The 22,583-nt window shown below is 41.3% G+C and overlaps 2 protein-coding genes across 3 annotated transcripts in view; both read left to right on the forward strand.

The window, feature by feature from the left end:
• MAK16 (MAK16 homolog) overlaps positions 1-22,583 on the forward strand; it is a 1,440,501-nt gene that overhangs the window by 833,662 nt on the left and 584,256 nt on the right. The gene's annotated exons all lie outside the window — the stretch shown is intronic.
• The window catches only part of RNF122 (ring finger protein 122), a 493,201-nt gene that overhangs the window by 362,307 nt on the left and 108,311 nt on the right, over positions 1-22,583 (forward strand). For both annotated transcript variants that reach the window (XM_044083009.1, XM_044083010.1), the window contains exon 3: positions 19,584-19,629. In XM_044083009.1, the coding sequence (XP_043938944.1) occupies positions 19,584-19,629 (46 nt within the window). The remainder of the gene's footprint in view (positions 1-19,583; positions 19,630-22,583) is intronic.

Here is a 22,583-nt window from a genome sequence, read left to right on the forward strand (position 1 = left end):
TCCTTTGAATAAGGACAATTTGTTTGGCACCAAAACAGAAGAGGTTCTAAAAAAGATGGAAGAAAAAGCTTTTTTGCAGGTGCAGCCTCCAATATTCAGTAGGCATTGCCCCTTAAAACATTTGTCCTTTCCAGCCCCCTCAAGGCCATCTCAAACTAAACCCAGGGGAAACAGACCCCCCAGGTTACAATCTCAGGGTATGCAGAGATCTAAGCAATGGAGTACATCCACTTCTAAAACAGGGAGTGCTAAGCCACCCCCTTATGGATAGAATTCACATTGACTTCTCAACTCCACTCCTTACCTCTGCCCAGTTGCTCAGGCCCCTAGGAGGAAAACTTGCCCACCATGCAAAAACCTGGACCTCCATCACCGAAGACCGATGGGTCCTCAACATTGTATCCCAGGGGTACAAATTTTACTTCCACACACTGCCAACCACAAAAGGGTTCCCAGAACTTCCTCCAAACCAGTGGGCAGAGGCACAAAACCAAGTTCAATCCCTGCTCTCCATAAGGGCAATCCAACCTGTTCCTGCAGAACAGATAGGTCAAGAGTTTTATTCCAGACTTTTCCTGGTACCCAGAAAAGAGGGCACTTGGTGCCCAATCATAGATCTTTCCATTTTAAACACCTTCCTGCTGGTACAAAAATTCAAAATGCTCACCCTTCAGCAGCTTCTTCCTATGCTGTCCAAGATGCCTGGTTAGCCACCCTAGACCTAAAATAAGCCTATCTGCACATCCCTATCAGGGAATCATGCAGGAAATATCTACGTTTCAGGGCAAGATCTATGCATTATCAGTTCTCTGCACTTCCCTTTGGCTTATCCACTGCTCCCAGAGTATTCAAAAAATACTTGGCTCCAGCCATTGCTTATTGCAGACAGAGAAAATTCAAATTTGCCCATACTTGGACGATTGCCTGATTCAGGCAGACAGTTGGGAACAGCTGTTGCAGCACCTGACATTTGTAAAGAACCTTCTAACCTCCCTGGGATACATGATCAATGTAAAGAAATCAAAACTAGTCCCCAGTCAAAAGATTGTATTCCTGGAAGCAAGCTTGGACACAGCATCCCAGATGGCATTCCTTACTCCAGAAAAACAAGCCTATCTGACAGGCTACTTCGCTCAAATGGCCACCAGAACCCAGCTATCCACAAGGAAAATCCTGCAGGCCCTGGGGTTCATGGCCTCTTGCATCCTACTAATTCCATATGCCAGACTGCATATGAGGAAACTTCAGTGGTACTTAAATGGTGTCAACATTCTCGGGACCTGGAAACAGTCATACCTCTCATACCTTGTCTAAGGACAGAGTTTCTTTGGTGAGCAGCAGCATGCAACCAGACTTCCCTTTACTAAACCCCACACCACCCAGACCCTAACCACAGATGCATCAGACTATGGCTGGGGAGCACAACTGGATGACAAGTGCATTCAGCTCCACTGGAGCCCAAGTCAAATTCATCTGTGCATCAACCAAAAAGAGATGCTAACTGTACAGCACACCCTGACAGCTTTCAGATCCCTACTCTCACCAGGACCCCTGCAAGTAATAACAGACAACACCACAGTTATGTGGTACATCAACAAGCAGGGGGGAACCCACTCTTACCCACTGTGCAGGCCAGCCATGACCCTGTGGAACATGGCGTTGGATATGCATATTTATCTGCAAGATCAATTCCTGCCAGGCAAACAAAACTCTCTGGCAGACGACTTAAGCAGAAATCTCCTAGACCCACATGAGTGGCAATTAGACCCTAGCACTTTCAGCCTTCTAACCCAGAAATGGGGGACCCCAGAGGTGAACCTTCTTGCTTCCCCATACAATCACCAAATCAGCAAATTCTGCACAAGGACACCTCACAGCAGGGCCCGGAAAGTGGATGCCTTATCATTCCACTGGGTAAACCTCTCAGTCTATGCTTTTCCCCTCTGCCTCTCCTTACAAGAATATTACTCAAGATAAGACAGGACAGACCAAGGGCAATCCTAACTGCCCCAGACTGGCCACGCCAGCACTGGTACCCACTACTGGCAGCCTGTCACCGATGCCACCATCGCACCTACCCCAGATCCCAACCCTCCTCACTCAGCAGGATGGACAGATCTTGCATCCCCAACTGCAAACCCTGAACCTTGCAGCCTAGCTTATTCCTTGAATTCTCCCCCTGTGACCAGCCTAAGCAAGCAGGTGCTGGACGTCATTTTTGAAGCCAGAAGAACCAGTACAAGGAAATCCTATGCTGATAAGTGGAAAAGGTATTGTTCCTGGATTCAGTCTAAAGGAGCGGACACAGCACTACCCTCCTTACCTCTAATCCTGGATTACCTAGCAGATCTATTCCACAGAGGCCTATCCTTCTCTTCCATTAAGATCCATGCCTCTGCCATCTTGGCTTCTTACAACACTGAGCCACCTGTCTTCTCTCACCCTTTCATCAAACAGTTCCTGAGAGGGGACAACAACTTAAGGCCACCAAGGAGAGCCCCCACCCCTGTTTGGGACCTTAACTTTGTACTGGAAAAGCTCACGCTACCCCTCCCCCCTTTGAGCCTGCAGTATCAGCAGAGTTAAAATTCCTCTCTTGTTAAACAACTTTGCTTCTGGCCATCACATCAACTAGAAGAGTGTCTGAACTACAAGCACTTATGGCTGTAGAACCCTTCATTATTTTTCATGCTGACAGGGTCTCCCTCAGGACTAACCCTACTTTTATGCCTAAAGTGGTGTCCAGTGTAGCTCTCAAGCAATCTTTCCATTTGCCAACATTCTTTCCTAATCTTCAAAATAAGGGGGAAAAGGATCCTGCACTCTTTAGACATGCACAGACAGCTCAGATTCTACCTTGATAGGACTAAACCCTTCAGGAAATCTGACCAGTTACTAGTCAGTTTTGCACCAGGGACAGAGGGCAAGGCTATATCTAAACAAACAATTTCCAAATTGATAGCACACTGTATCCATTTCTGTTACAAACGCCATGGGAAACCAACCCCTCAGGTGGACAGAATGCATTCCACTAGGGCAACTTCTACCGCTACAGCATTTCTCAGAAGTGTCCCTACCAGGGACATTCTGGAAGCTGCTACCTGGAGTTCTGTACACACATTCACCAAGAATTACCACCTGCCTATCTTTTCCAAATCCATGGCGGGTTTTGCAACAGCAGCCCTGCAGGGCATACTTGCCAGCCCTAGCTCTTCTTGACTGCCTCCACCCATTCTTCAGCTTTGGATTCAACCCAAGTGTGATGACTGCAACAGTGAAACACGAGGAACATAGTACAGGTGTACACTTACCATAAATGTAAATGTTCGAGTGTATTCACTGTTGCAGTCCTGGTTTCCCACCCTCCAGCCCCCTTGTCACTCTCTGTCTCCCTCTCTCTCCCTCTCTCTCTCTCCTCCTCTCTCTCCTCTCTCTTCTCTCTTGTCTCTCTCAATCTCTCTCTCTGTCTCTCTCTCTCTCCTTCTCTATCTCTATTACTCACCCTTTACAGGGCTATTGGTATTTACTTTATACTGGTGGTGTTTTTTCCACCATAACTTAGCTCCCTATTGGGGGCCCCTGACATTTGGGGCAAAAAAAACTGATGTAATGGCGTCGGCTGCCTGTTTTTACACCCCTGACGACCTGACATCAGTCCTGGAGCTACAGCAACCGACACAGAAATACTAAGTCTCTGGTATTCTGGCCGACTGAGGGCTACCTGCAAGCAGATAACCCAAGTGTGATGACTGCAACAGTGAATACACTCGATCATCTACATTTGTGGTAAATATACACAACTGTACTTTTGTCTGATTTCGCCCTTTGTGAGTTCTGGTGTTAGTGCCAGCTTGAAGGTGACTGGTTTTTGTCAGATTTAACTAATGAGGGTCTGACAGTTGTGGCAGTGCATCTGTTTGACATGTTAGTAAGGACCACATCTAGTATGTTTGTTCCTGTTGTTGGGGTATGAACAATTTGTTCCAGGGCATTTGAGTTAACAAAGTCAAGCAAATTTTGCACTAGTGAGTTAGGGCTAGAGTAGGTTTCCAATTTGATAGTGGGATAATTGAAATCCCCCATAACCAGAGTGTTCGGGGATATTTGGATTGACTCCAGTTTGGTCAAATAGGCATTGTGCGCATTATGACCCATGGAGGGGGATCTATAACTGGCTATGACTTGGATGAGGGTCTTACCCACAATAACCTGAAAGTGGAGTAACTGCATGGAGGTGTCCAGTCTAACTAGACGAGAGGCGAATTTATCTTTAATATAGATAGAGACACCACCTCCCTTAGTTTTCACACATTTGTTTTGCATTCTGAAGATGTGAAAGCCATTGTAGCCTTGCAAGTCCAGGGAACCCCTGAGGCATTGAACCAGGTTTCTGTGACTGCACAACCATCTACATCTTCCAGTGATAGAAGTGTTTCCAGGGTGTGCAGTTTTTGGTTTAAAGGTGTTATAACACCCTTTGATAAGGTCTGTACTGAATTTCAGAATTATTATTAGAACATGTTCTTACTTTGGAGAAAGTAAAGCACTGTACCTCCATTATTCCTTCATCCAGAGAAAATAAGAGATTTGTGTCGCATTCTGGATCTAACTTCAGGGTGCAGATTTGCTATATTAAATTCCAGATTTTGACTCTCAGTGAACCATTCCCATTTTACCATACTGTGTCTAGATACTGTTGCTGGACACAAAACTCTTTTTTTACATCATTATCTGTAGTTCACACAAGAGGTTTGCACTGAGTTACCATTGTGGTGAAGACCTTATGAGAGAGAGGAACATTCACATCTTCTTATTAGGTTGATTGGATCCTCTTGGCCTCATTAGAGGACTTCCTGACAGTGTTTCCAGCTTTGCCACTTCACTGGTTAAAAATGTGTAGGCCTGCAGAAGAAGAACAACAAAAGACTCATCCTTATTCAACTGTTTTGGTAAAGAAAGTGTGATTCAGTTCCCAAGATGTGTGGGACACAGTCACAGTCTAGATGACTGGATCCTGATGGCCTTGTTAATGGACTTACTGATAGTGTCCTAGGCTTGGGCACTTCCCTAGTTACAAGCTCTGTAGGCCTATATAAAATGGCAGAAATCCTCTGTAGTCCCACCTTAAAAGGACTGTCTGCACTGCAGCAAAAACTGAACACTCCTCTGTGTCAGAATTTCATGTTCATTTGGAAGATTGAGGAATTCTTAGCCTTGCTGAGGATACAGCAGAAGGTTCAGGATTCAACCTTCCTACACGTTTTACAAATGATGACAACCATGACTTTCACAGCTTTGTTTGCTCACATGTATTAAACTGCAAGAAGTTAGTTGCTCCAAGGCTGTCATGCCCCCATGGATTTTTACTTGGTGTTAGACTCTTTTTATTGTGTGTAGAACAGTGGATAGTTTTCACCAAACTACATTGTGGGGCTTCCCTCATTGCAGCAGAGCATGTCACAAATCCCAGTAATGGATTCTTCCTTAACAGATTGAGGAGCTCACCAGTAACTCTTCTTGTTGCAAAGAAATGGACACCAGGAGATGGGTCTGCATGTAAACCAGCTTGAGCCTTGTACAGTGTTGAGACCACAGGCGTTTGTGGTCAGACAATGAATTTGTAGTGTGTATGAGGAGACATGGTGGCACATGGCCATATCCCATGGACAGATAGATGACTGAGTCCTGGCAGTGGGCTACAGACCATGGTATCAGCTTGATAGACTTTAAAACCCCAGGGAAAGTGAATGTGATGGTGGATTCCATGAGCTCCAGTGTCAGGCCTCTTTTAAGTATTTGGGAATCCTGTCCGTAATGATCAGAAGTAGAGTACATGCAGATCAACCTGTTCACTATATGATAGTATACTGTTCTGCTGTTCTGCTGTCTGTCAGAGTACTGAGTTGATAATGGATCCCTTTTCAATCCTTTGTCAGGGAAGATTCTCACACACCTTCCCTCAGTTTATTCTTATTTCAAACATGATTGCAAAGTTCAGAGAAAAAAATAAGAGTCATCCTTATTCAACTGCAACTAGGATGGCTGTGTGATTTCAGATCTGTAGAAGTGCAGGACACTATCACAAGCTGATCACATTTAGAGCAACATGGAACAAAGTAAACTTACTGCTGCCATACTCTTAGATCTGAAAAAAGTCTTTGATACCATTGATCACTCACGTCTATTACACAAACTCACATAAATTGGCTTTTCTTCCAAGGTCACTCTTTGGTTCTGTAGATATCTTGCATAACATTCCTTCTATATAATAGGGTTTGACAATATCTGTTTATTAGATAACACTGGTATGATAGTCCCACTAGACTCTCTCTTGGCTCCCATTCTGTTTTCCAGATATGTTTGTAAATGACTTGCCTTGGGATCTTCCTCATCTGAAATGCATTTTTTAAGTTCATAGGTTCATAGATAGTACAAGGCTAACTGCCCTTGTGGACCATTTTAAGCCTTTAAGCGTAGCCAGCTACCCCATATGAGAATCAACCCTGTAGCTTGTGTCTGTAAGGTAAATATTTGAAGCATTATTCCAACCTCCCAACCTGCTGATAATATTGTTATTGCTATAGCTAGCAAAATATTATCCACTCTTTCAAGTGAGCTGTAGAGAGACTTTGCTACAGTATGGAATTGGATTCATCTCAATACATTGTATGCCAACACAGTAAAAATATGTGTAATGCAGTATGATACTATTCAAAGACTGATTAATAGCTGCAGTGTCACTGGTACTGACCCAAAAACTGTCCTCCCCTCATTTCACAGCAGAAATACCAAGGACTGATCTAAACTTCCACACGTCAGCACACTAATAAACAAGGTATTAACTCAAGAAAAATGTTTTTTTTGTACCAGTTTATCTAATCTTCTCAGCCCAGAAGCAAGATGAGCAACTGTTATTCGTGTTATTCCTACCTCTATTAAAATAGGATCTCCTGCCATTACTTCCTGCTCTGACCAAAATACTACTTTTTTCAAGCAACTGAAAACAAAATCCTAATGTTTATTCACCTCTCACATTCTAAAGAGCATCACTGCACCACCTTAAAGAAATCAAACTGGCTTCCAGTTAATGCCAGGGCCTTCCTTCTCCTTAACACTTTTACCTGTGAGATCTTTCTCCACAAATGCTGTCCTCCCCTTTTTAACAGATTGTCCACCAGAGACTCTAGCTATTCTCTTCACGACTCCCTACAGTTGTGTAGGCCCAATTCACCTTAGCTATTCCTGAGAGGCTTTTTTCCAAAATAGCCCCTCCCTCCTGGGATTCCATCCCTGAAAATTTTAGGTGGTTAGTTGATATTATAAATTTCAAGAAAAGCATTTTTTTCCATTTATTAAATGAAAACAAATGCAAATGGCTCAGAGACACTGGATACAGCCCTTGTACAATTGAGAGTCTCCTTTTAATACACTTTGCTGATTTACTGTATTTATTTGAGTGATGTCTTATGACTCCCATAATGTTATATACACTTATTATTTTGCATGTGATATATTTAACTTAATGACATTGTTTACTGTAACAGTTGGTGCTTAAACTTTTATGATTCTGTTCATGTAATCATTTTAATACCTTTAATATATTTAAGTTAATTGGGTCAATGTTTAATCTTTTATGCTTTTGTTCATCTACTTAAGTCCTCATGTTATTGTATTATTTACTTCTTATGTTGTTTATGTAACTGAATTTACCTCTAGGGCTTAGATCATGATTGAAAATGGGTCTTTTAGACCAGCCAACCTGCCCAGTTAGCAAATAATAATAATAATAAATAAATAAACAAGTTGAAATCAGAGAAGTCATCTTCACTTGAAGCATGAAGGAGTTCACCTCAGGAGCAGACTCTATATACCTTGTCTCAGCCAAACCTTTACTAAAGTTTCAGAGGTGATTGATACAGCTTGCAAGTCATCCAATCAATAGAAATATCCTGCTAAGTAAAAGAGATGTTCTCTCTGATTATAAAGATGTCCTGGACTGCCTCAAATAGACAGCTTGCTAAAGGTCTTGCCCTATTTCAGATACCTGTGTGACTTTAGTTCCAGTTGTTCCCCAGTCAGAGAGCATGTCTGTAGGATTTCTGTCATGACCCTCTGGATGGTAGAACTATGACCTAACACTGGTTGGTTAAGCATTTCATATATATTTTTTTCATCTTTATGCTTTTTAAATAGCAGTGTAATTTGAACTTTGTAAGTGACAATTGTGCCTGCCCTCAATTCAAAACATCTGGTTTTGTTGTTTTAAATTTTCTTTCTTGGAAGATGCTGTTTTATTGTGGCCATTTACTCTGCCAGCAGGACATCTGAGCTTCAGGCTCTAGTTTATGGTGTTCCACCTCAATTCTTTTTTTTTTAATTTATATGCTTCTCATGTAAACATGAGGGTAAGAGGAAAGGCAGAGGGCTTTAGTACCTGGCGTTTTTCCTTAGGAGGGAAGGAGCACCAGATCAGAGAGTATTTTTGCTGTCATGTAGAGCATGTTGAGGACCTGCTGCTCCTCCAAGACAGAAGGAATGAGACAGAAGATTGGAGAACAGACCTTTTTTTCTCTCACGTAGAGTATTGGGGGTAGGGCATTAGGACCTGATGTTTCTCCTCCTATGGAGGAGTGCCAGATCGGAGAATTGGCATTTTTTTTTATCATCAACATAGCACTGAAGGGCACTAGATCTATGTGCCAAAGGAGCCAGTTTTGGCTCTGCTTAAACCAATCAATATATCTTGCTGTAGGATAGGTCACCTGATGATAAAAGTAAGAAGTGGGAAGTGTTTTGAATACAATATCTAAACTTCATGCACTCATTTACTAATCTCAGCAGTATACTTTGCATTTTAAATAAGCAGCTTAAGATTATAATAAACAAGAAAAGACTTGCATTAAGAATCAACACAAAACTTTCCTACCTCTCTTTGCTGTCAGAATTAGTCTTAAAATAAGGCAAAGGGTGTCAAAGCTTTTCCATAGTTCACTGGAAACTACATGCATGTGAAAGAAGGTTCCCATTCTTTGATAGCATTTGCACCACTGCTTTTGCTTTAGATGGTCATCATTTCAAGGGAATTCCTGTGGGAAAGAGTGCTTTATTGGTGGTAAGTAGAGATGTTCCTGGAAATGGATTCCAGACTCTCCTCCTTCTCAGATGGAAACTTTTTCAATAATTTGTTCAGAGAAGTAGATACCAAACAGGAGAGGACCCAGGACGGAACCCTGTGGTACTCCACTTGTCACTGGTCTGAAGTCTGATTTGGAGTCTGCTACTTTCACAGTGTGGGTTCTGTCAGTAAGCCAGTTGGCAACCCATCTTGTGACATAGGGATTTTTACCAAGTTTAGTGAGTTTATCTATAATTCCAGAGTGGGGGATGGTGTTGAATGCCTTGGCGAGATCTAGATAGGCTGTGTGAACCACCTTACCCTCATCTATGGCTTTGGTGACTACTTCAAAGAAGTCTATCAGGTTTAGGAGACATGATCTGCCTTTTACAAACCCGAACTGTGTGGGGTCCAGAGTTTGGAGATCTCCAATGTCTTTGTTTATGAGTTCCATGATGATACGTTCCATGGCCTTGCAGACCAGGCTCGTCAGGCTAATGGGGCAGTAGTTCCTGGGGTCTGTTGTGGCCCCCCCTTTATGGAGTGGGATAACTGTCATGGTGCACCATTCAATGGGCACAAAGCCCGAGGTGAGGCTATGATTAAACATAGTACTTAGGTGGGGTGCCATTTCATTCTGTAGATCATGTAGAAGGCAGCCTGGGATGCTGTCAGATCCCATGGATGCTGTGTTCTTGGCTTTGAAGAGTGAGGTTTTTACCTGTGCAGTCATGATTACAGGAACTTTGCATTCTTCCAGTAAAAAGATGGGCCCTTTAGGGGGTGAGATGGGGGTAAAGTTAGCACTGAACCTATCTGCCAGGATGTTGGCAATATCAGTTGGTTCTGTATATTTAGTGTCACTGTGCTGTAACTCAGAGCAGATCTGAGTGTTGCCATTGAGATTCTTGACATAGCTATAGAATGCTTTGTGGTTATATTTAGAATCAGTGGTGATTTTGTTTTCATAACTAGCTTTGGAGGATTTTATGAGGGATCTCAGCTTCTTACTGAGGCTGACCAGGGAGTTCCTCCAATCATGGGATTTTACTCTTTTTTGCAACAGTTTCTTTCTTCTGTTGTAGAGTTTGTTTATGGCAGAAGACTACCAGATTGGCTTCCTTTTTTTGGAGGATAGCATCTTGGTTCTGTTAGGGATAGCACGATCCATGCACTTGTGTAAGTGCTTATAAAGTGCATTTGTGTAGGATTCAGCAGTTGTACCTCTATTTTCCATCTGCATGGGTGTCATGAAGTTTGCCACTTCTGTCTTAAGAAGCGTGAAGTTGGCTTTGGAGACATTTTTTATGGTTGTTTTCCTAATGGGGGGTGGGAGCGGGATGTGAATGTCTAGGGTGATTAGCTTGTGGTCGGATCTGACCAATGAGGAGCTGACCTCTGGTGTGGAACACCGGTCGCCCATGTTTGTGATGACCAGGTCTAGGATATTGCTGCCCCTGGTGGGGGTGTGGATAAGTTGATCCAAGGCATTGCAATTGATGATTTCCAGAAAACGTTGAGCAAAAGAGTTGGTACATGAGTAGTTTTCCCAGTTAATGGTAGGGTAGTTGGAATCACCCATTATTAGAGTGTTGGGTTGTACCTTAATATTTTCCAGTGTATCAAGAAAAGAGGAGTGGGAATCCTGGAGCATGGTGGGGGGTCTGTAGCAAGCTACAATCTGGATTGCGGTTTTTCTCAGAGTTAGTTGAACTTGGATAATCTCGGATGCATTATACTGAGCAACTAGCTTGGAGGTGTGGATATCCTTAATGAATATGGACACGCCTCCACCTTTAGTGTTTCAGTCCGGGTTTGGTGGCTGAAAGGTGTGGTATGAATTATAGCCTGGTAATGCATCTTTATGCGTTTTAAATAACACTGTAATTTGAACTTTATAAGTGGCAATTGTACCTGCCCTCAATTCAAAACATCTGGTTTTGTTGTTTTAAATTTTCTTTCTTGGAAGATGCTGTTTTATTGTGGCCATTTACTCTGCCAGCAGGACATCTGAGCTTCAGGCTCTAGTTTATGGTGTTCCACCTCAATTCTTTTTTTTTTAATTTATATGCTTCTCATGTAAACATGAGGGTAAGAGGAAAGGCAGAGGGCTTTAGTACCTGGCGTTTTTCCTTAGGAGGGAAGGAGCATCAGATCAGAGAGTGTTTTTGCTGTCATGTAGAGCATGAGCATGTTGGGGACCTGCTGCTCCTCCTTAAGACAGAAGAAATGAGACAGAAGATTGGAGAACAGACCTTTTTTCTCTCACATAGAGTACTGGGGGTAGGGCATTAGGACCTGATATTTCTCCTCCTATGGAGGAGTGCCAGATCGGAGAATTGGCATTTTTTTTATCATCAACATAGCACTGAGGGACACTAGATCTATGTGCCAAAGAAGCCAGTCTTGGCTCTGCTTAAACCAGTCAATATATCTTACTGTAGGATAGGTCACTAGACGATAAAAGTAAGAAGTAGGAAGTATTTTGAATACAATATCTAAACTTCATGCACTCATTTACAAATCTCAGCAGTATACTTTGCATTTTAAATAAGCAGCTTAAGATTCTAATAGACAAGAAAATACTTGCATTAAGAATCAACACAAAACTGAACACTTTTCTACCTCTCTTTGCTGTCAGAATTAGTCTTAAAATAAGGCAAAGGGTGTCAAAGCTTTCCCATAGTTCACTGGAAACTACATGCATTTGAAAGAAGGTTCCCATTCTTTGATAGCATTTGCACCACTGCTTTTCCTTTAGATGGTCATCATTTCAAGGGAATTGCTGTGGGAAAGAGTGCTTTATTGGTGGTAAGTAGAGATGTTCCTGGAAATGGAGTTCTGTGATTCCAGACTCTCCTCCTTCTCAGATGGAAACTTTTTCAATAATTTGTTCCTTGGCGGCTTCCTTTCACTCAGATTTATTTTCAGTTGCAACCTCTACAAAGCAGGCAAAGGCATCTCCAGGAGGTTTCTCAAATTATTCTAGAAGTGGACAGTTTTATTATACAGATTTGAGGCTGAAGGAATTCTTAGAGGGAGTTGTACAAGAGATTTTGCCAAAGCATCTCCCTCAATATATAACAAAATCTTCCTGATCTCTTTTTTCCAGGATTGAAACCCATCTGAATAGATATCAGATTGTGGACTCACAGTTTCATACACAGTTTTGATTAAAATAACAAGTCACATTTTCAGAAGAGCGGATGATGAAGAAGGCATTACAGTACTCATTCTAGATCCAACAGTAGCATTTGTTATGGTTAGGAGCTCTGATTTACTCAAAAAGAATGAGGCCATGAGTCTGAACAACAAGGAAATTTATTTGCTTCATAGATTATCAGAATTTGGGGACCTACACATTCAGCTGACTGTCAGCAGCATCTCTCTCAGCAAGGATGACCTCTATGCCTCATTTAGACTCTTGGTAAGACTCCCTGTTCTTCTCCTAATATGCTGACACAATACTGAAGATCTATGTAAGAAATGAGACAGTGCAGTATGTAGACAGCAAGGTCCTACTAGTTAACACCAGTAATCTCATTCAGAAACAGCCTGAAGCCCAGTATGAATCAGAATGGGAATAGGACAGTCCTCTGAAAGCATACTCAACAAAGCATTTACAGTTAACACATAAAGACCGAATGAGCAAATAACAGAACCATCTGTTATAACATCCATGCAACCATCTGTGCTCCTGCAACCCATTTAATATAACTACCCCAGAGATTGCCAAATCTTTGGGTCAGTCATAGAACTCTTAAATCTCTCCTGAAGGTGTTTAATCAAATCAGTCCTCAGCAAAACATACTAATGTCACAATTGCAGCTGGAAACTTTAAATCACAAAGCATATTCCTCATTGCTAACTAAACAAAAGCTACCTTGCTTGATATGCAGAAACGAAGAAGTGACAGAGCAAAGGCCCTAAAATCTAATGGCTTATCTGGGGAGTTAAAAAAGTAAATAAAAATCCCAAATTTAATTTAAGCATTCATTCACACCTGGTGGATATAATGTGCCCAATTTTGTAATCCAAAAATGCTTTTTTTTAATAATATATCATTCCAACCCAATTTATTCAACCCATTTCCTGGTACTGCATCTATCCCAACAAATCTAAAATTAGCAGTCAGGTGTTTAATTAATATGTTTGAAAAGTGCATTGGATTCCTTGTAACATTTAATGTCAGTTAAATTTTCATAAAGTCATGTTCTAAATTTCCTAGATGTCTTACCTACAAAAAGGTGAACAACAGTAAGTTACTAAATATATTACTCATTCAGAATCACATGTAATTAACTTTCTGTATTCATACACCCCTGGAGTATTCGCTGAAGTAAATTCCTTGCTTTTATTAATAATTTTACAAGCAGAGCAATCCCCGCCCACAGGGGAAGCATTCTCTAGTGATCTGGCCATCAAGTGACCACTATTCTTCCCCCATCATATTTAAATATTACTTATTGTAATCTAGTTTGCTACCCATAGTTAAACCCACTGCATAGGTAAAATTAAATTTAACTGGTAGGATTTCTACCAAATCATGATCAGCTCATATTATATCCCATTATTTATGAATGATATTGTGTAATGACCTAATGTTGCATACAAAAGTTGTAATGAATCATATTTTATGATACGTATCATTCTGTGTCACTGAAAATTCCAATAACTCTTTCATATCCTTAACATCAGCTAACTGTATGCTTTTAAGAATTTTTCTCTTTTTGATATCCCCTCACCAAAAACCTGTTTGTCAAATCTGGGGAATAAACAGAGATACTTTTGCTACTGATATATAGAGTTTTACCTGAAACACAGCATGACTTCTATGAACTTTGTCAACCAAGTAATTACTAAGATAAAAACATATGTCTTCCAATCTGATCTCTTTAATTTCTCCAAATCTTTTGGATTTCCAGTACCATGATGGGAATGTACCCCATTCCTAAGTCAAAGTACAATTAAAGCTCATGAAATTACTATTGTTTCAATCTTTGATGCTAGCCAAAAGTGCTCTTCGCAACACCCGCAATGTGTCCAGTAATGATTCCTTCTGCAATTCATACGGGGTTACATGGATCAGTAACATGTCTAAATATGACTGTAGATTCTTTTTTTATAAGACTCGTTGCTCCTACTACTGTTGGAACTGTTGGAGTATCTTTCTTCTACATTGCTCTCATTTCTGCCTCAGATCCTGATATTTTATGACTTTGTGTCTCTCTGTATGCAACACATTGTAGTCACTGGGTGTGGCAATTTCAATGATCAGTGCTACTTTTGTCTTCTTTTCATGGACCACTATATCTGGTTTTCTAGCATCTATCTTTTGAACTGTTGGTAATGGGTGATCCCATGTGATATAAACTTCATCATTTTCTATGATGCTTTGTGGCTGATGTTTCCAGTGTTTTTCAGCCACTTCAATACCATAATGTTTGCACAATCCCCAGTGCAACAGTCTTGCACCATTATTATGCCATTAGTATGTCACAACCAGCAACAAGGTGTGCGACTGTTTCCAATTCGGTTTTACAAAACCTACATTTGTCTTTTTCTCCCACATCTTCAATGGACTTTGTAAACCAGTGTGTATGTAGCCCACTATCTTGGGCCTCCAATATTAACTTTTCATCTCATGGTTTGTATTTGCCTCTCCTTAACCATTCCTGCATTTGTTCCTGATCAACAAGTGGTTCTTCCAGATGTTTTCCATACTTGGAAATATATTTATGGATTTTCCATATTTCTTGCCTTCTCATCTGGTCCTTCACCTTATATTCTTTCTTTTGTTTTTTTGGCACATTCAGTTAACTGATTTTTATCTACTTCTGGTTTGATTTCCATTCCCGCTTGATGCGGATACGCTTCTGCTAGATTAAGCAGAGAAGTTATCTTAGATTTATTTTCTTCGTGTTTCAAAACTTTCACTATGTTTGGGTCTTGTGAGGTCAGCAGATATGTGTGGAGTCCCACGATTGCAGATCTATACATGTAATCAGTTTCAAGGAGATCCCTCCCTCCTTCAGAATGGGGAATATATAAGCTTGGTATACAGTAATTTTTATAAATAATTTGATGAGCATGAAGCAACCTTCTTGTTTTCCTGTCTAATCTATCCAACATGGTTTGGGATCAGTCAATCACTCCAAAATTGTAAGTTAGGACAGGAAGAGCAAATTGGTTTATAGCTTGGATTTTGTTCCTAGATGTCAGCGTTGTTTTCAGGATTAGTTTAAGTCTTCTAAAGTATTCCTTACTAAGTTTTATTTGTGTTTGTTCATGTTTTATTGTTGATCCTTCATCAATTCCCAAATATTTATACACTCCCTCTTGCTCAAGTTCTTTTATTTCACATTCTTGTCCCAAACTGATGTTTTCCTAGTGCTACAGTGTTCCTGCTTTAAAGGTTGCTTTTGCACATTTATCAAGACAAAATGACATCCTTATATCATCTGAAAAAGTTTTGACAACCTGGAGTTGTGCTTTTAGTTCCTCATCTGATGAGCTATACAGTTTCAAAATGACAAAGAGAAGATGAGAAGTCTTTACACTTTTTTGTTTTCTAGAAGCCAAATTATAGCCATGGCCTAAGCTGTTAAATAAACAGTTTAGTGGATTAAGGACAAAGCAGAATAGCAACGGTGACAGAGAATCACCCTGTAATATCCCCTTTGAATTGTTATCCCTGGGATAATAATTTGTTATTTGTAATGGCTTAATTGCAAAGTGGTCTGCCACTGTTTCATGGTCACTGCAATGTAGTTGTTCATGTAGGGTGTAGCTTATACATTTTTAAGCACTCTTTTATACATGAATGTGGGATGCTAGCAAATGCTTTTTTGTAGTCAATCCATGCCATACTTAGATTCTTCCCCTTTTTACAGGTCTCCACTATGACTTTATTTAACAACAAATGATCCTTTGTTCCATATGACTTTCTTTTATTGCCCTTTTTTCTATTGCCATAATTGAGTTTTCTTCTAAATGACTATAAACTCTGTCAGCATCAATTCCCATGTATAGTTTATATGTAGTCGGAAGGCAAGTTATTGGTCTATAATTTTTAGGGTAGCTTGCAGGTTCACTCTTTATTAGGAGCATTGTCTTTCCTGGTGTTAGCCAGGTTGATGTCTGTTCGGGGTGTGCATATAAATAGTTCTTACTCATGGCTAAATTTTGTGCAAAGATGTTAATATTATTAACCAAAAGTTAGCCTGGGGTTTTCCTGTTAGTGGCTTTTCTTAACTTTCTTTCAATCTCTCTGGCTGTTACTTCATCCCATTTTATATCCTGTACCTTTAAACTTCTTATTCTTTCTTTTACTTCTTCTATCCATTTAGCATCTTTGTTATGTTCCACAGGATCTTCATAGGTACTTCTTCAAAATGTATTTATTTCTTCTTTTTTCGGCAGTCTTTCACTTCCTTTTACCTTGTTTCCCAATTCTCTATAAAACCTTTTGGGGTCATCAGTGAATTGTTTATTTTGTACTGTTCCTTTATATTTGTCTGCATATCTTCTACCTTTTTCCACCTGTGCTGAAATTTTTAGTTTATTTGTAATAGTGTATAACAGATCCTAGTCTGTTCTAATTCTGTGCATTCCTTTTATCACATCTGTCTTTCTTAATATTTTTGTTGATCTATTCCCTCTTCTATAATCTTCTAACAGTGGCACTTCTTGTCTTCACTGCTTTATATTTTTCTCTATTCGATATTTCCATGATGGTATTCGATTTCTCCCCTTCCTTTCCCTCACTACCCAGTGTTATTGTGGTAGAACTTTATCAGTTATTAATTTAGCTGCACAGTAATATGTCCTGTTTACTTCTGTTATATCACATGGATCTCTGTGAACAGTCCGAATTACTGCATTCATTTGTTTTATCAGACTTCTGACTTTTGGGGTTTTATTGACATTCTGCAGTCTATTTCTTTCATTGATCTTAATATACCTGATTATGTCTATTAAATCAAGCAACTCTTCTCTTAGCTCATTTTCTTCCAAACTGAGGGCACATCCCTTGTTTTCCATTTCCTGCAGGCATTCTATAGAAAGTTCTATAGCATCTTCCTGTGGCACATTTTCTTCAATTTCATCCTGTGCCATCCATTGCTCTGTCATATGGGAACTCACTGGGCTATCACTCCTCAACACTGATCGCATCAGAGTATCCAAACTTACCTGTTCCTTCCCTTGCTGTCCAGCTTCAAGTGAATGTTTATACTGGTTTCCTGTGGAAGGCTCCAAAATGTCTTCATATGGCACCTGACCAATTGCTTCCTGTTCCACTGGTTTCCCCTTAATTTGGATATCCATTGCTCTATCCTGTTGTGGTGCTTCCTGAATTAGATTTTCTACACTGAATCCTTCACTTCACAGGTGCTCCATAACCTCAGTTTCTATTTCTTTAACTTCTCCATTACTAATCTCTTTTTCTACTTTTCCTCTTTGTCTTCTTATTTTTTGTATTGTAAAGTTTTCCATATCCAGATTCCTTTGCCTGTATTTGTCTTCAAATGTCTTTGGTTCTGCTGTTTTTGTACTGGTTAGTTTTGCTTTCTCCTTTGCATAAATATTTCACCATATTAAATCTCTTTTTCTTTCCCATGTCCATGTTTCTTCTTCACATCTCCTGGTCTTCCTGCTTCTCCTTACTTTGAGGACTCACTCCTTCTTGCTGTGATGTAACCCATGTTGGACCTTCTACACCAAATCCTTCGCTTCACAGGCACTCTGTAACTTCAGCTTCTATTTCTTTAACTTCTACTTTACTGATCTTCTTTTCTACATTCCCTCTTTGTAATATTATTTTTTATTGTGAAATTGTCCATATCCGGATGCCTTTGCCACCATGCCAAATCTCTCCTTCTTTCCCATGTCCATATTTCATTTTTAAACTTTTCAAATATCTCTTAAGTTTTGTTTATATTTTCTCACTTCCACGGATGCTTCTTTTTCCAAACAGATCAAATAAGCCCTGCATGAGTCTTCTAATCTACAAGAAAGTGGTAAACAAATTATTAATCCTAGTACTTCATGCAAGATTATGGTAAATTCAGATTCTTAAGACAAACATACTATGAAAGAATGGTGCTTCCAGCCACAGGCTTATAAAACTATCAACTGGAGATGGCAAGTACAAGTACTACTGCAATAGTTTCATCTTCTTTCATTGGTGCACTCTTCAGTTAACCCTAGTTAACTGAGACATTTAAGATGCTTAAAACCACTGCAGTCTCTTTGCAGATACTGCTGCTTCATGTTCTCCAGATAAGGGTGTCAGAACCTCAGATGAAGTCCTATCGACACAGCTGTCTCTGTACCTAGACCCTCAAACTTTTCGTTAGTGCTTATATATATATATATATATATATATATATATATATATATATATATAGCATATATATGTATATAAAATACCTATTTATGTGAATGTGTGTATGTGTTTGCACTTGTAGGTTCCAGTATGAATCATCAAATAACATCTAGACAAAGTTGAAGCAAACAAACACAACTGGTTGTAGCATCATCCAGATAAAAAAAAAAAACCAGAGAGAGAGCGATTTATACAACAGATAAACCCATCACCGTCCCCTTACCTCTTTACTATATATCAACTCCATGGTTACACAGTCCCAGAGAAAAGAAAAAAAAGGTGAAAAAACAATGAGTCATTGTTAGAGTTGCAAGAGAAGCAGCTACAGCAATAATTTCCTGTGGGAAACCCCAGTGTACAGCTTGTAAATCAACTATTCTTAAAGAGTTATAAAATCATCCATTGATTACTTGACTCTAGTAAAACAGGTGTGTGTGTCTGTGTGTGTGTGCGTGCATGCGTGTGTGTGTGTCTTTGTGTGTGTGTGTGTGTGTGTGTGTGTGTGTGTGTGTGTGTGTGTGTGTGTGTGTGTGTGTGTGTGTGTGTGTGTCTGTGTGTGCGTGTGTGTGTGTGTGTGTGTGTGTGTGTGTGTGTGTGTGTGTGTGTGTGTGTGTGTGTGTGTGTGTGTGTGTGTGTGTGTGCGCATGTGTATGTGTGTATATGTGTGTGTGTGTGTGTGTGTGTGTGTGTGTGTGTGTGTGTCTGTGTGTGTCTGTGTGTGTGTGTGTGTGTGTGTGTGTGTGTGTGTGTGTGTGTGTGTGTGTGTGTGTGTATGTGTGTGTGTGTGTGTGTGTGTGTGTGTGTGTGTGTGTGTGTGTGTGTGTGTGTTTGTGTGTGTGTGTGTGTGTGTGTGTGTGTGTGTGTGTGTGTGTGTGTGTGTGTGTGTGTGTGTGTGTGTGTGTGTGTGTGTGTGTGTGTGTGTGTGTGTGTGTGTGTGTGTGTTATACAAGTCTGCATCACAGGATTTTTATTTTTATTTTGCTTCTTTTTTTATTTATTGTCACTAGCAGTGCTTGAAAAGCAAGTTCATGTAAGAAGTAATGAGTACGCTTATTGTTTTTTCTCTGTTTTATTTTGTAGTAAACTTCGTCATCAAGCGCAGAGTGAAAGGTTTGGCTACAAAGAGGTAAATGTTTTGCTTTACGTAATTGTTTCATGATTTGTTTTTACTTAAATAGTAAACTTGTTATAAAACTTGACAGAGATTGACATCATTAACTGTAGCATTTTCTTAAAGAGGATGAAAGTGCATTAAGGTGCAGAGTTACAAAAATGCAAAGTTTCAGTTCATTTAAGTGATTCAGACAGAAAAGATGGACAGCAGTTTAGTCTCAATGCAATCACTGCATCTATGGCAAAAACTGCTGCTAGCAAATGAAACAGAAGAGTGTCAGTATGTCATGTCACAAGTGTGGCAGTATGTCATGTCACAAGTCCCAACTTGAATACACTATGTAGTGCCTTATTTTGAGGGGCCTGTGGTTTACAGAACTCGACATCCAGTCAGAATTTTAAGTATCAGCTTATTTATTTATCATTTCTGTCCTTCTCGGTGGATATGTAGTCTTTTCCAGGCTAACACATCACATCAAAACATGGAAAACATCAGATGTTATGTAGTCCAATCTCGCCTACATTCTTACTCACGGGTTCCGGGCAATTTTTTTACTAGCTCGAAGTCTCTCATTGGCTGGGCCAAGCAGGTATCCCATGCTGCCCTGCTCCATAACCCCAGATCTCATTTGCCGCTCATGTAGCTAGGATGTGGTCTCACTTGGCTTTGGCTAAGTACCTTTAGTTTTTCACTTTCTCTCAAGAAATTTGCTGTTTTCAACCCCAAAGCTATTTTAATAGCTATTTTGCTTATTGTGGATTATTTTTGTGTGTTTTCTTGTCTGTAGTTGGTGTCCCTAATTTCCGGTGGGCTAGGCCCATTTGAGTTAGAGGACCTAGTCCTTCTTTCTGTGTGTTGTAGTTGCTAAAGTTTGTCTGTTGCCTAACTAAGCTCTTGTGGTTTGTGTGTGTGCCTTAGCGAACCATTTTACTTAGAGGTTCTTGGTTGTGGTAGAGTGTTTACTGTTTCCCGCCTTGCTGTGTTTTTCCTAGTCTGTTTTTTTTTCAAGATGTCTAAAGAGCAGAAGAAACATAAACCTTCTGGTTTCAAAAAATGTGCCAAGTGTGGTTACAAGATGTTCATCACGGATGGAGATTCTGTATGTGTTTATTGCTTAGGTGCAATTCATTTGCAAGAGTCTTGCAGCTTCTGTCATGCCTTCAGTCCGAGGGTGCTTCAGGAGAGGAAAAATAAATTAATATTGAAGGGTCTCTTGAAACCTTCGTTTGAGGAGTCTTTGGACTCAGCCTCTGATTCTCAGGCCAAGCCTAAGGCTTCTAAGTCGAAGAAAAGATCTCCGGCTCCGTCTGTTTCTTCGGAGCCACCAGAGAAACTTTCAAAACTTGATTCTGCCTCCTTGGCTCCTATGTCCTCGGGGCCACAGGAGGTATCTGTGGTACTGGAATCGGCTTCGGCTTCGATTTTACTGGAACCAATTCGGAGCCAATCTCCCAGTGTTAGGCATGGTTCTCCTGACAGGAGATCCCATTCTCCATCCCTGTCCTCCAAATCCTCCAGGCTTTCTGATTTGGATGTTGATAGGGTGGTGCAGAGGCTCCTGCAGTCGCCGGTGTTGGCTAAATTATTTTCGGCTCCGGCCCAGTCGGCTCCAGAGCCTGTCCCATTGGTTGTGTCGATGGTTCCTCCTCCGAGCGCTTCCTTGTCTTTGGAGCTGGAGTGCTCCACTCTGAGTGATGTTCTTGCACCAGCTCCGATACCCCTTAAAGGTTTATCGGTGCCGACGTCGGTTCCGACCCTGTTGGCTCCTTCCACAGGTTTTGGCACTGGGGTTTTCTCGGTAGGGCCTGAGGGGGATGTTTTGGGACACCCATCGGTTCCGAGCCTCGCTCTCGGTGCATCGGCTCGGGGGACCCCAACTCCAATCATGGCCTCGGAGGTCCGTCGGTCCTCGGATTCGGGGGGACCGGCCTTTGAAGCCATGCGGAGCGCACTGGCCAAATCATCAGTTACACCACCCAGATCGGTCATTCTGTCCCTTTCCACCCTGGCTAGAGCCCCTGACGCCCCCCTATCTGTAGATGGCAGAGCCCAAAACTCTGGGGATACCCCCATGAGTGGTCCCCAACTTTCTGAGGATCCCTCAGAGTCTGTGGCCCCCAGAAAGAAGATGTGCAAGAGGAAGCACATAGACTCCCAGGATGAGTCTGTCACTTCTGATACCGACCTCGAGGAGTCGGAGGGGTCCCCCAAGTCGTCCTCTGATGATGTCTCTTTCTCCGACATCCTGGAGATTTGGACACAGAGGGGTGACTGGCCCTCCAAAACCCCCCCCTCCGAGGAGGAGTTGGTATTCCTCAAGGCCTTTGGAGCTCAACCCACCACCTCCTGGGTGTCTCCACCCTTCGTCGAATTGTTGGATTCAATCTGTCGGAGGGTGTGGGAGAATCCTGATACGGTGGAACCTGTACCCAGAAGGGCCAATAAGTTCCTTTCTGCTGCCCCAGGGAAAGAATTTTTGTCTAAAGCAGTTTCTGTAGATGCCATGGTGGTGGCTGCAGCCACACAGAAGGAAGTAGCCGAGACATCTTCCTCCATCCATCCTCCTAACAAGGAGTCTAGGACTATGGACAGGTACGGGAAGCGTACCCTTTCATCAGCAACCTTCACCTTATGGTCATTGAACTACCTTTGCCATTTCACTTGGCTCCAGAGAGATCTCCTCAAGGAGTTAGGAGATACTCTAGCGGGTAACGTTCCTGAGGCATTGGCACCCACAGTTAACGCCCAGGTGTCTACCCTAAATTCTATTGTCAACTCGTCCATGAGGCTCATATCGTATACAGCCAAGGGGGTGGGTAGGGCAGCCAGTTCAGGAGTAGCACTCAGGAGGCAAGCCTGGTTGCGCCTGTGTCATTTCGCGGAGGCCTTCAAGTCTTCCTTCACTGATGCTCCTTTTGATGGGTCCTCGCACTTTGGGACCAAAGTGAAAGACACCCTCACCAGAT

The sequence above is a fragment of the Protopterus annectens genome, chromosome 9.part0 (assembly GCF_019279795.1).
Source record: "Protopterus annectens isolate FY-2018-M chromosome 9.part0, PAN1.0, whole genome shotgun sequence".
NCBI lineage: Eukaryota > Metazoa > Chordata > Ceratodontiformes > Protopteridae > Protopterus > Protopterus annectens.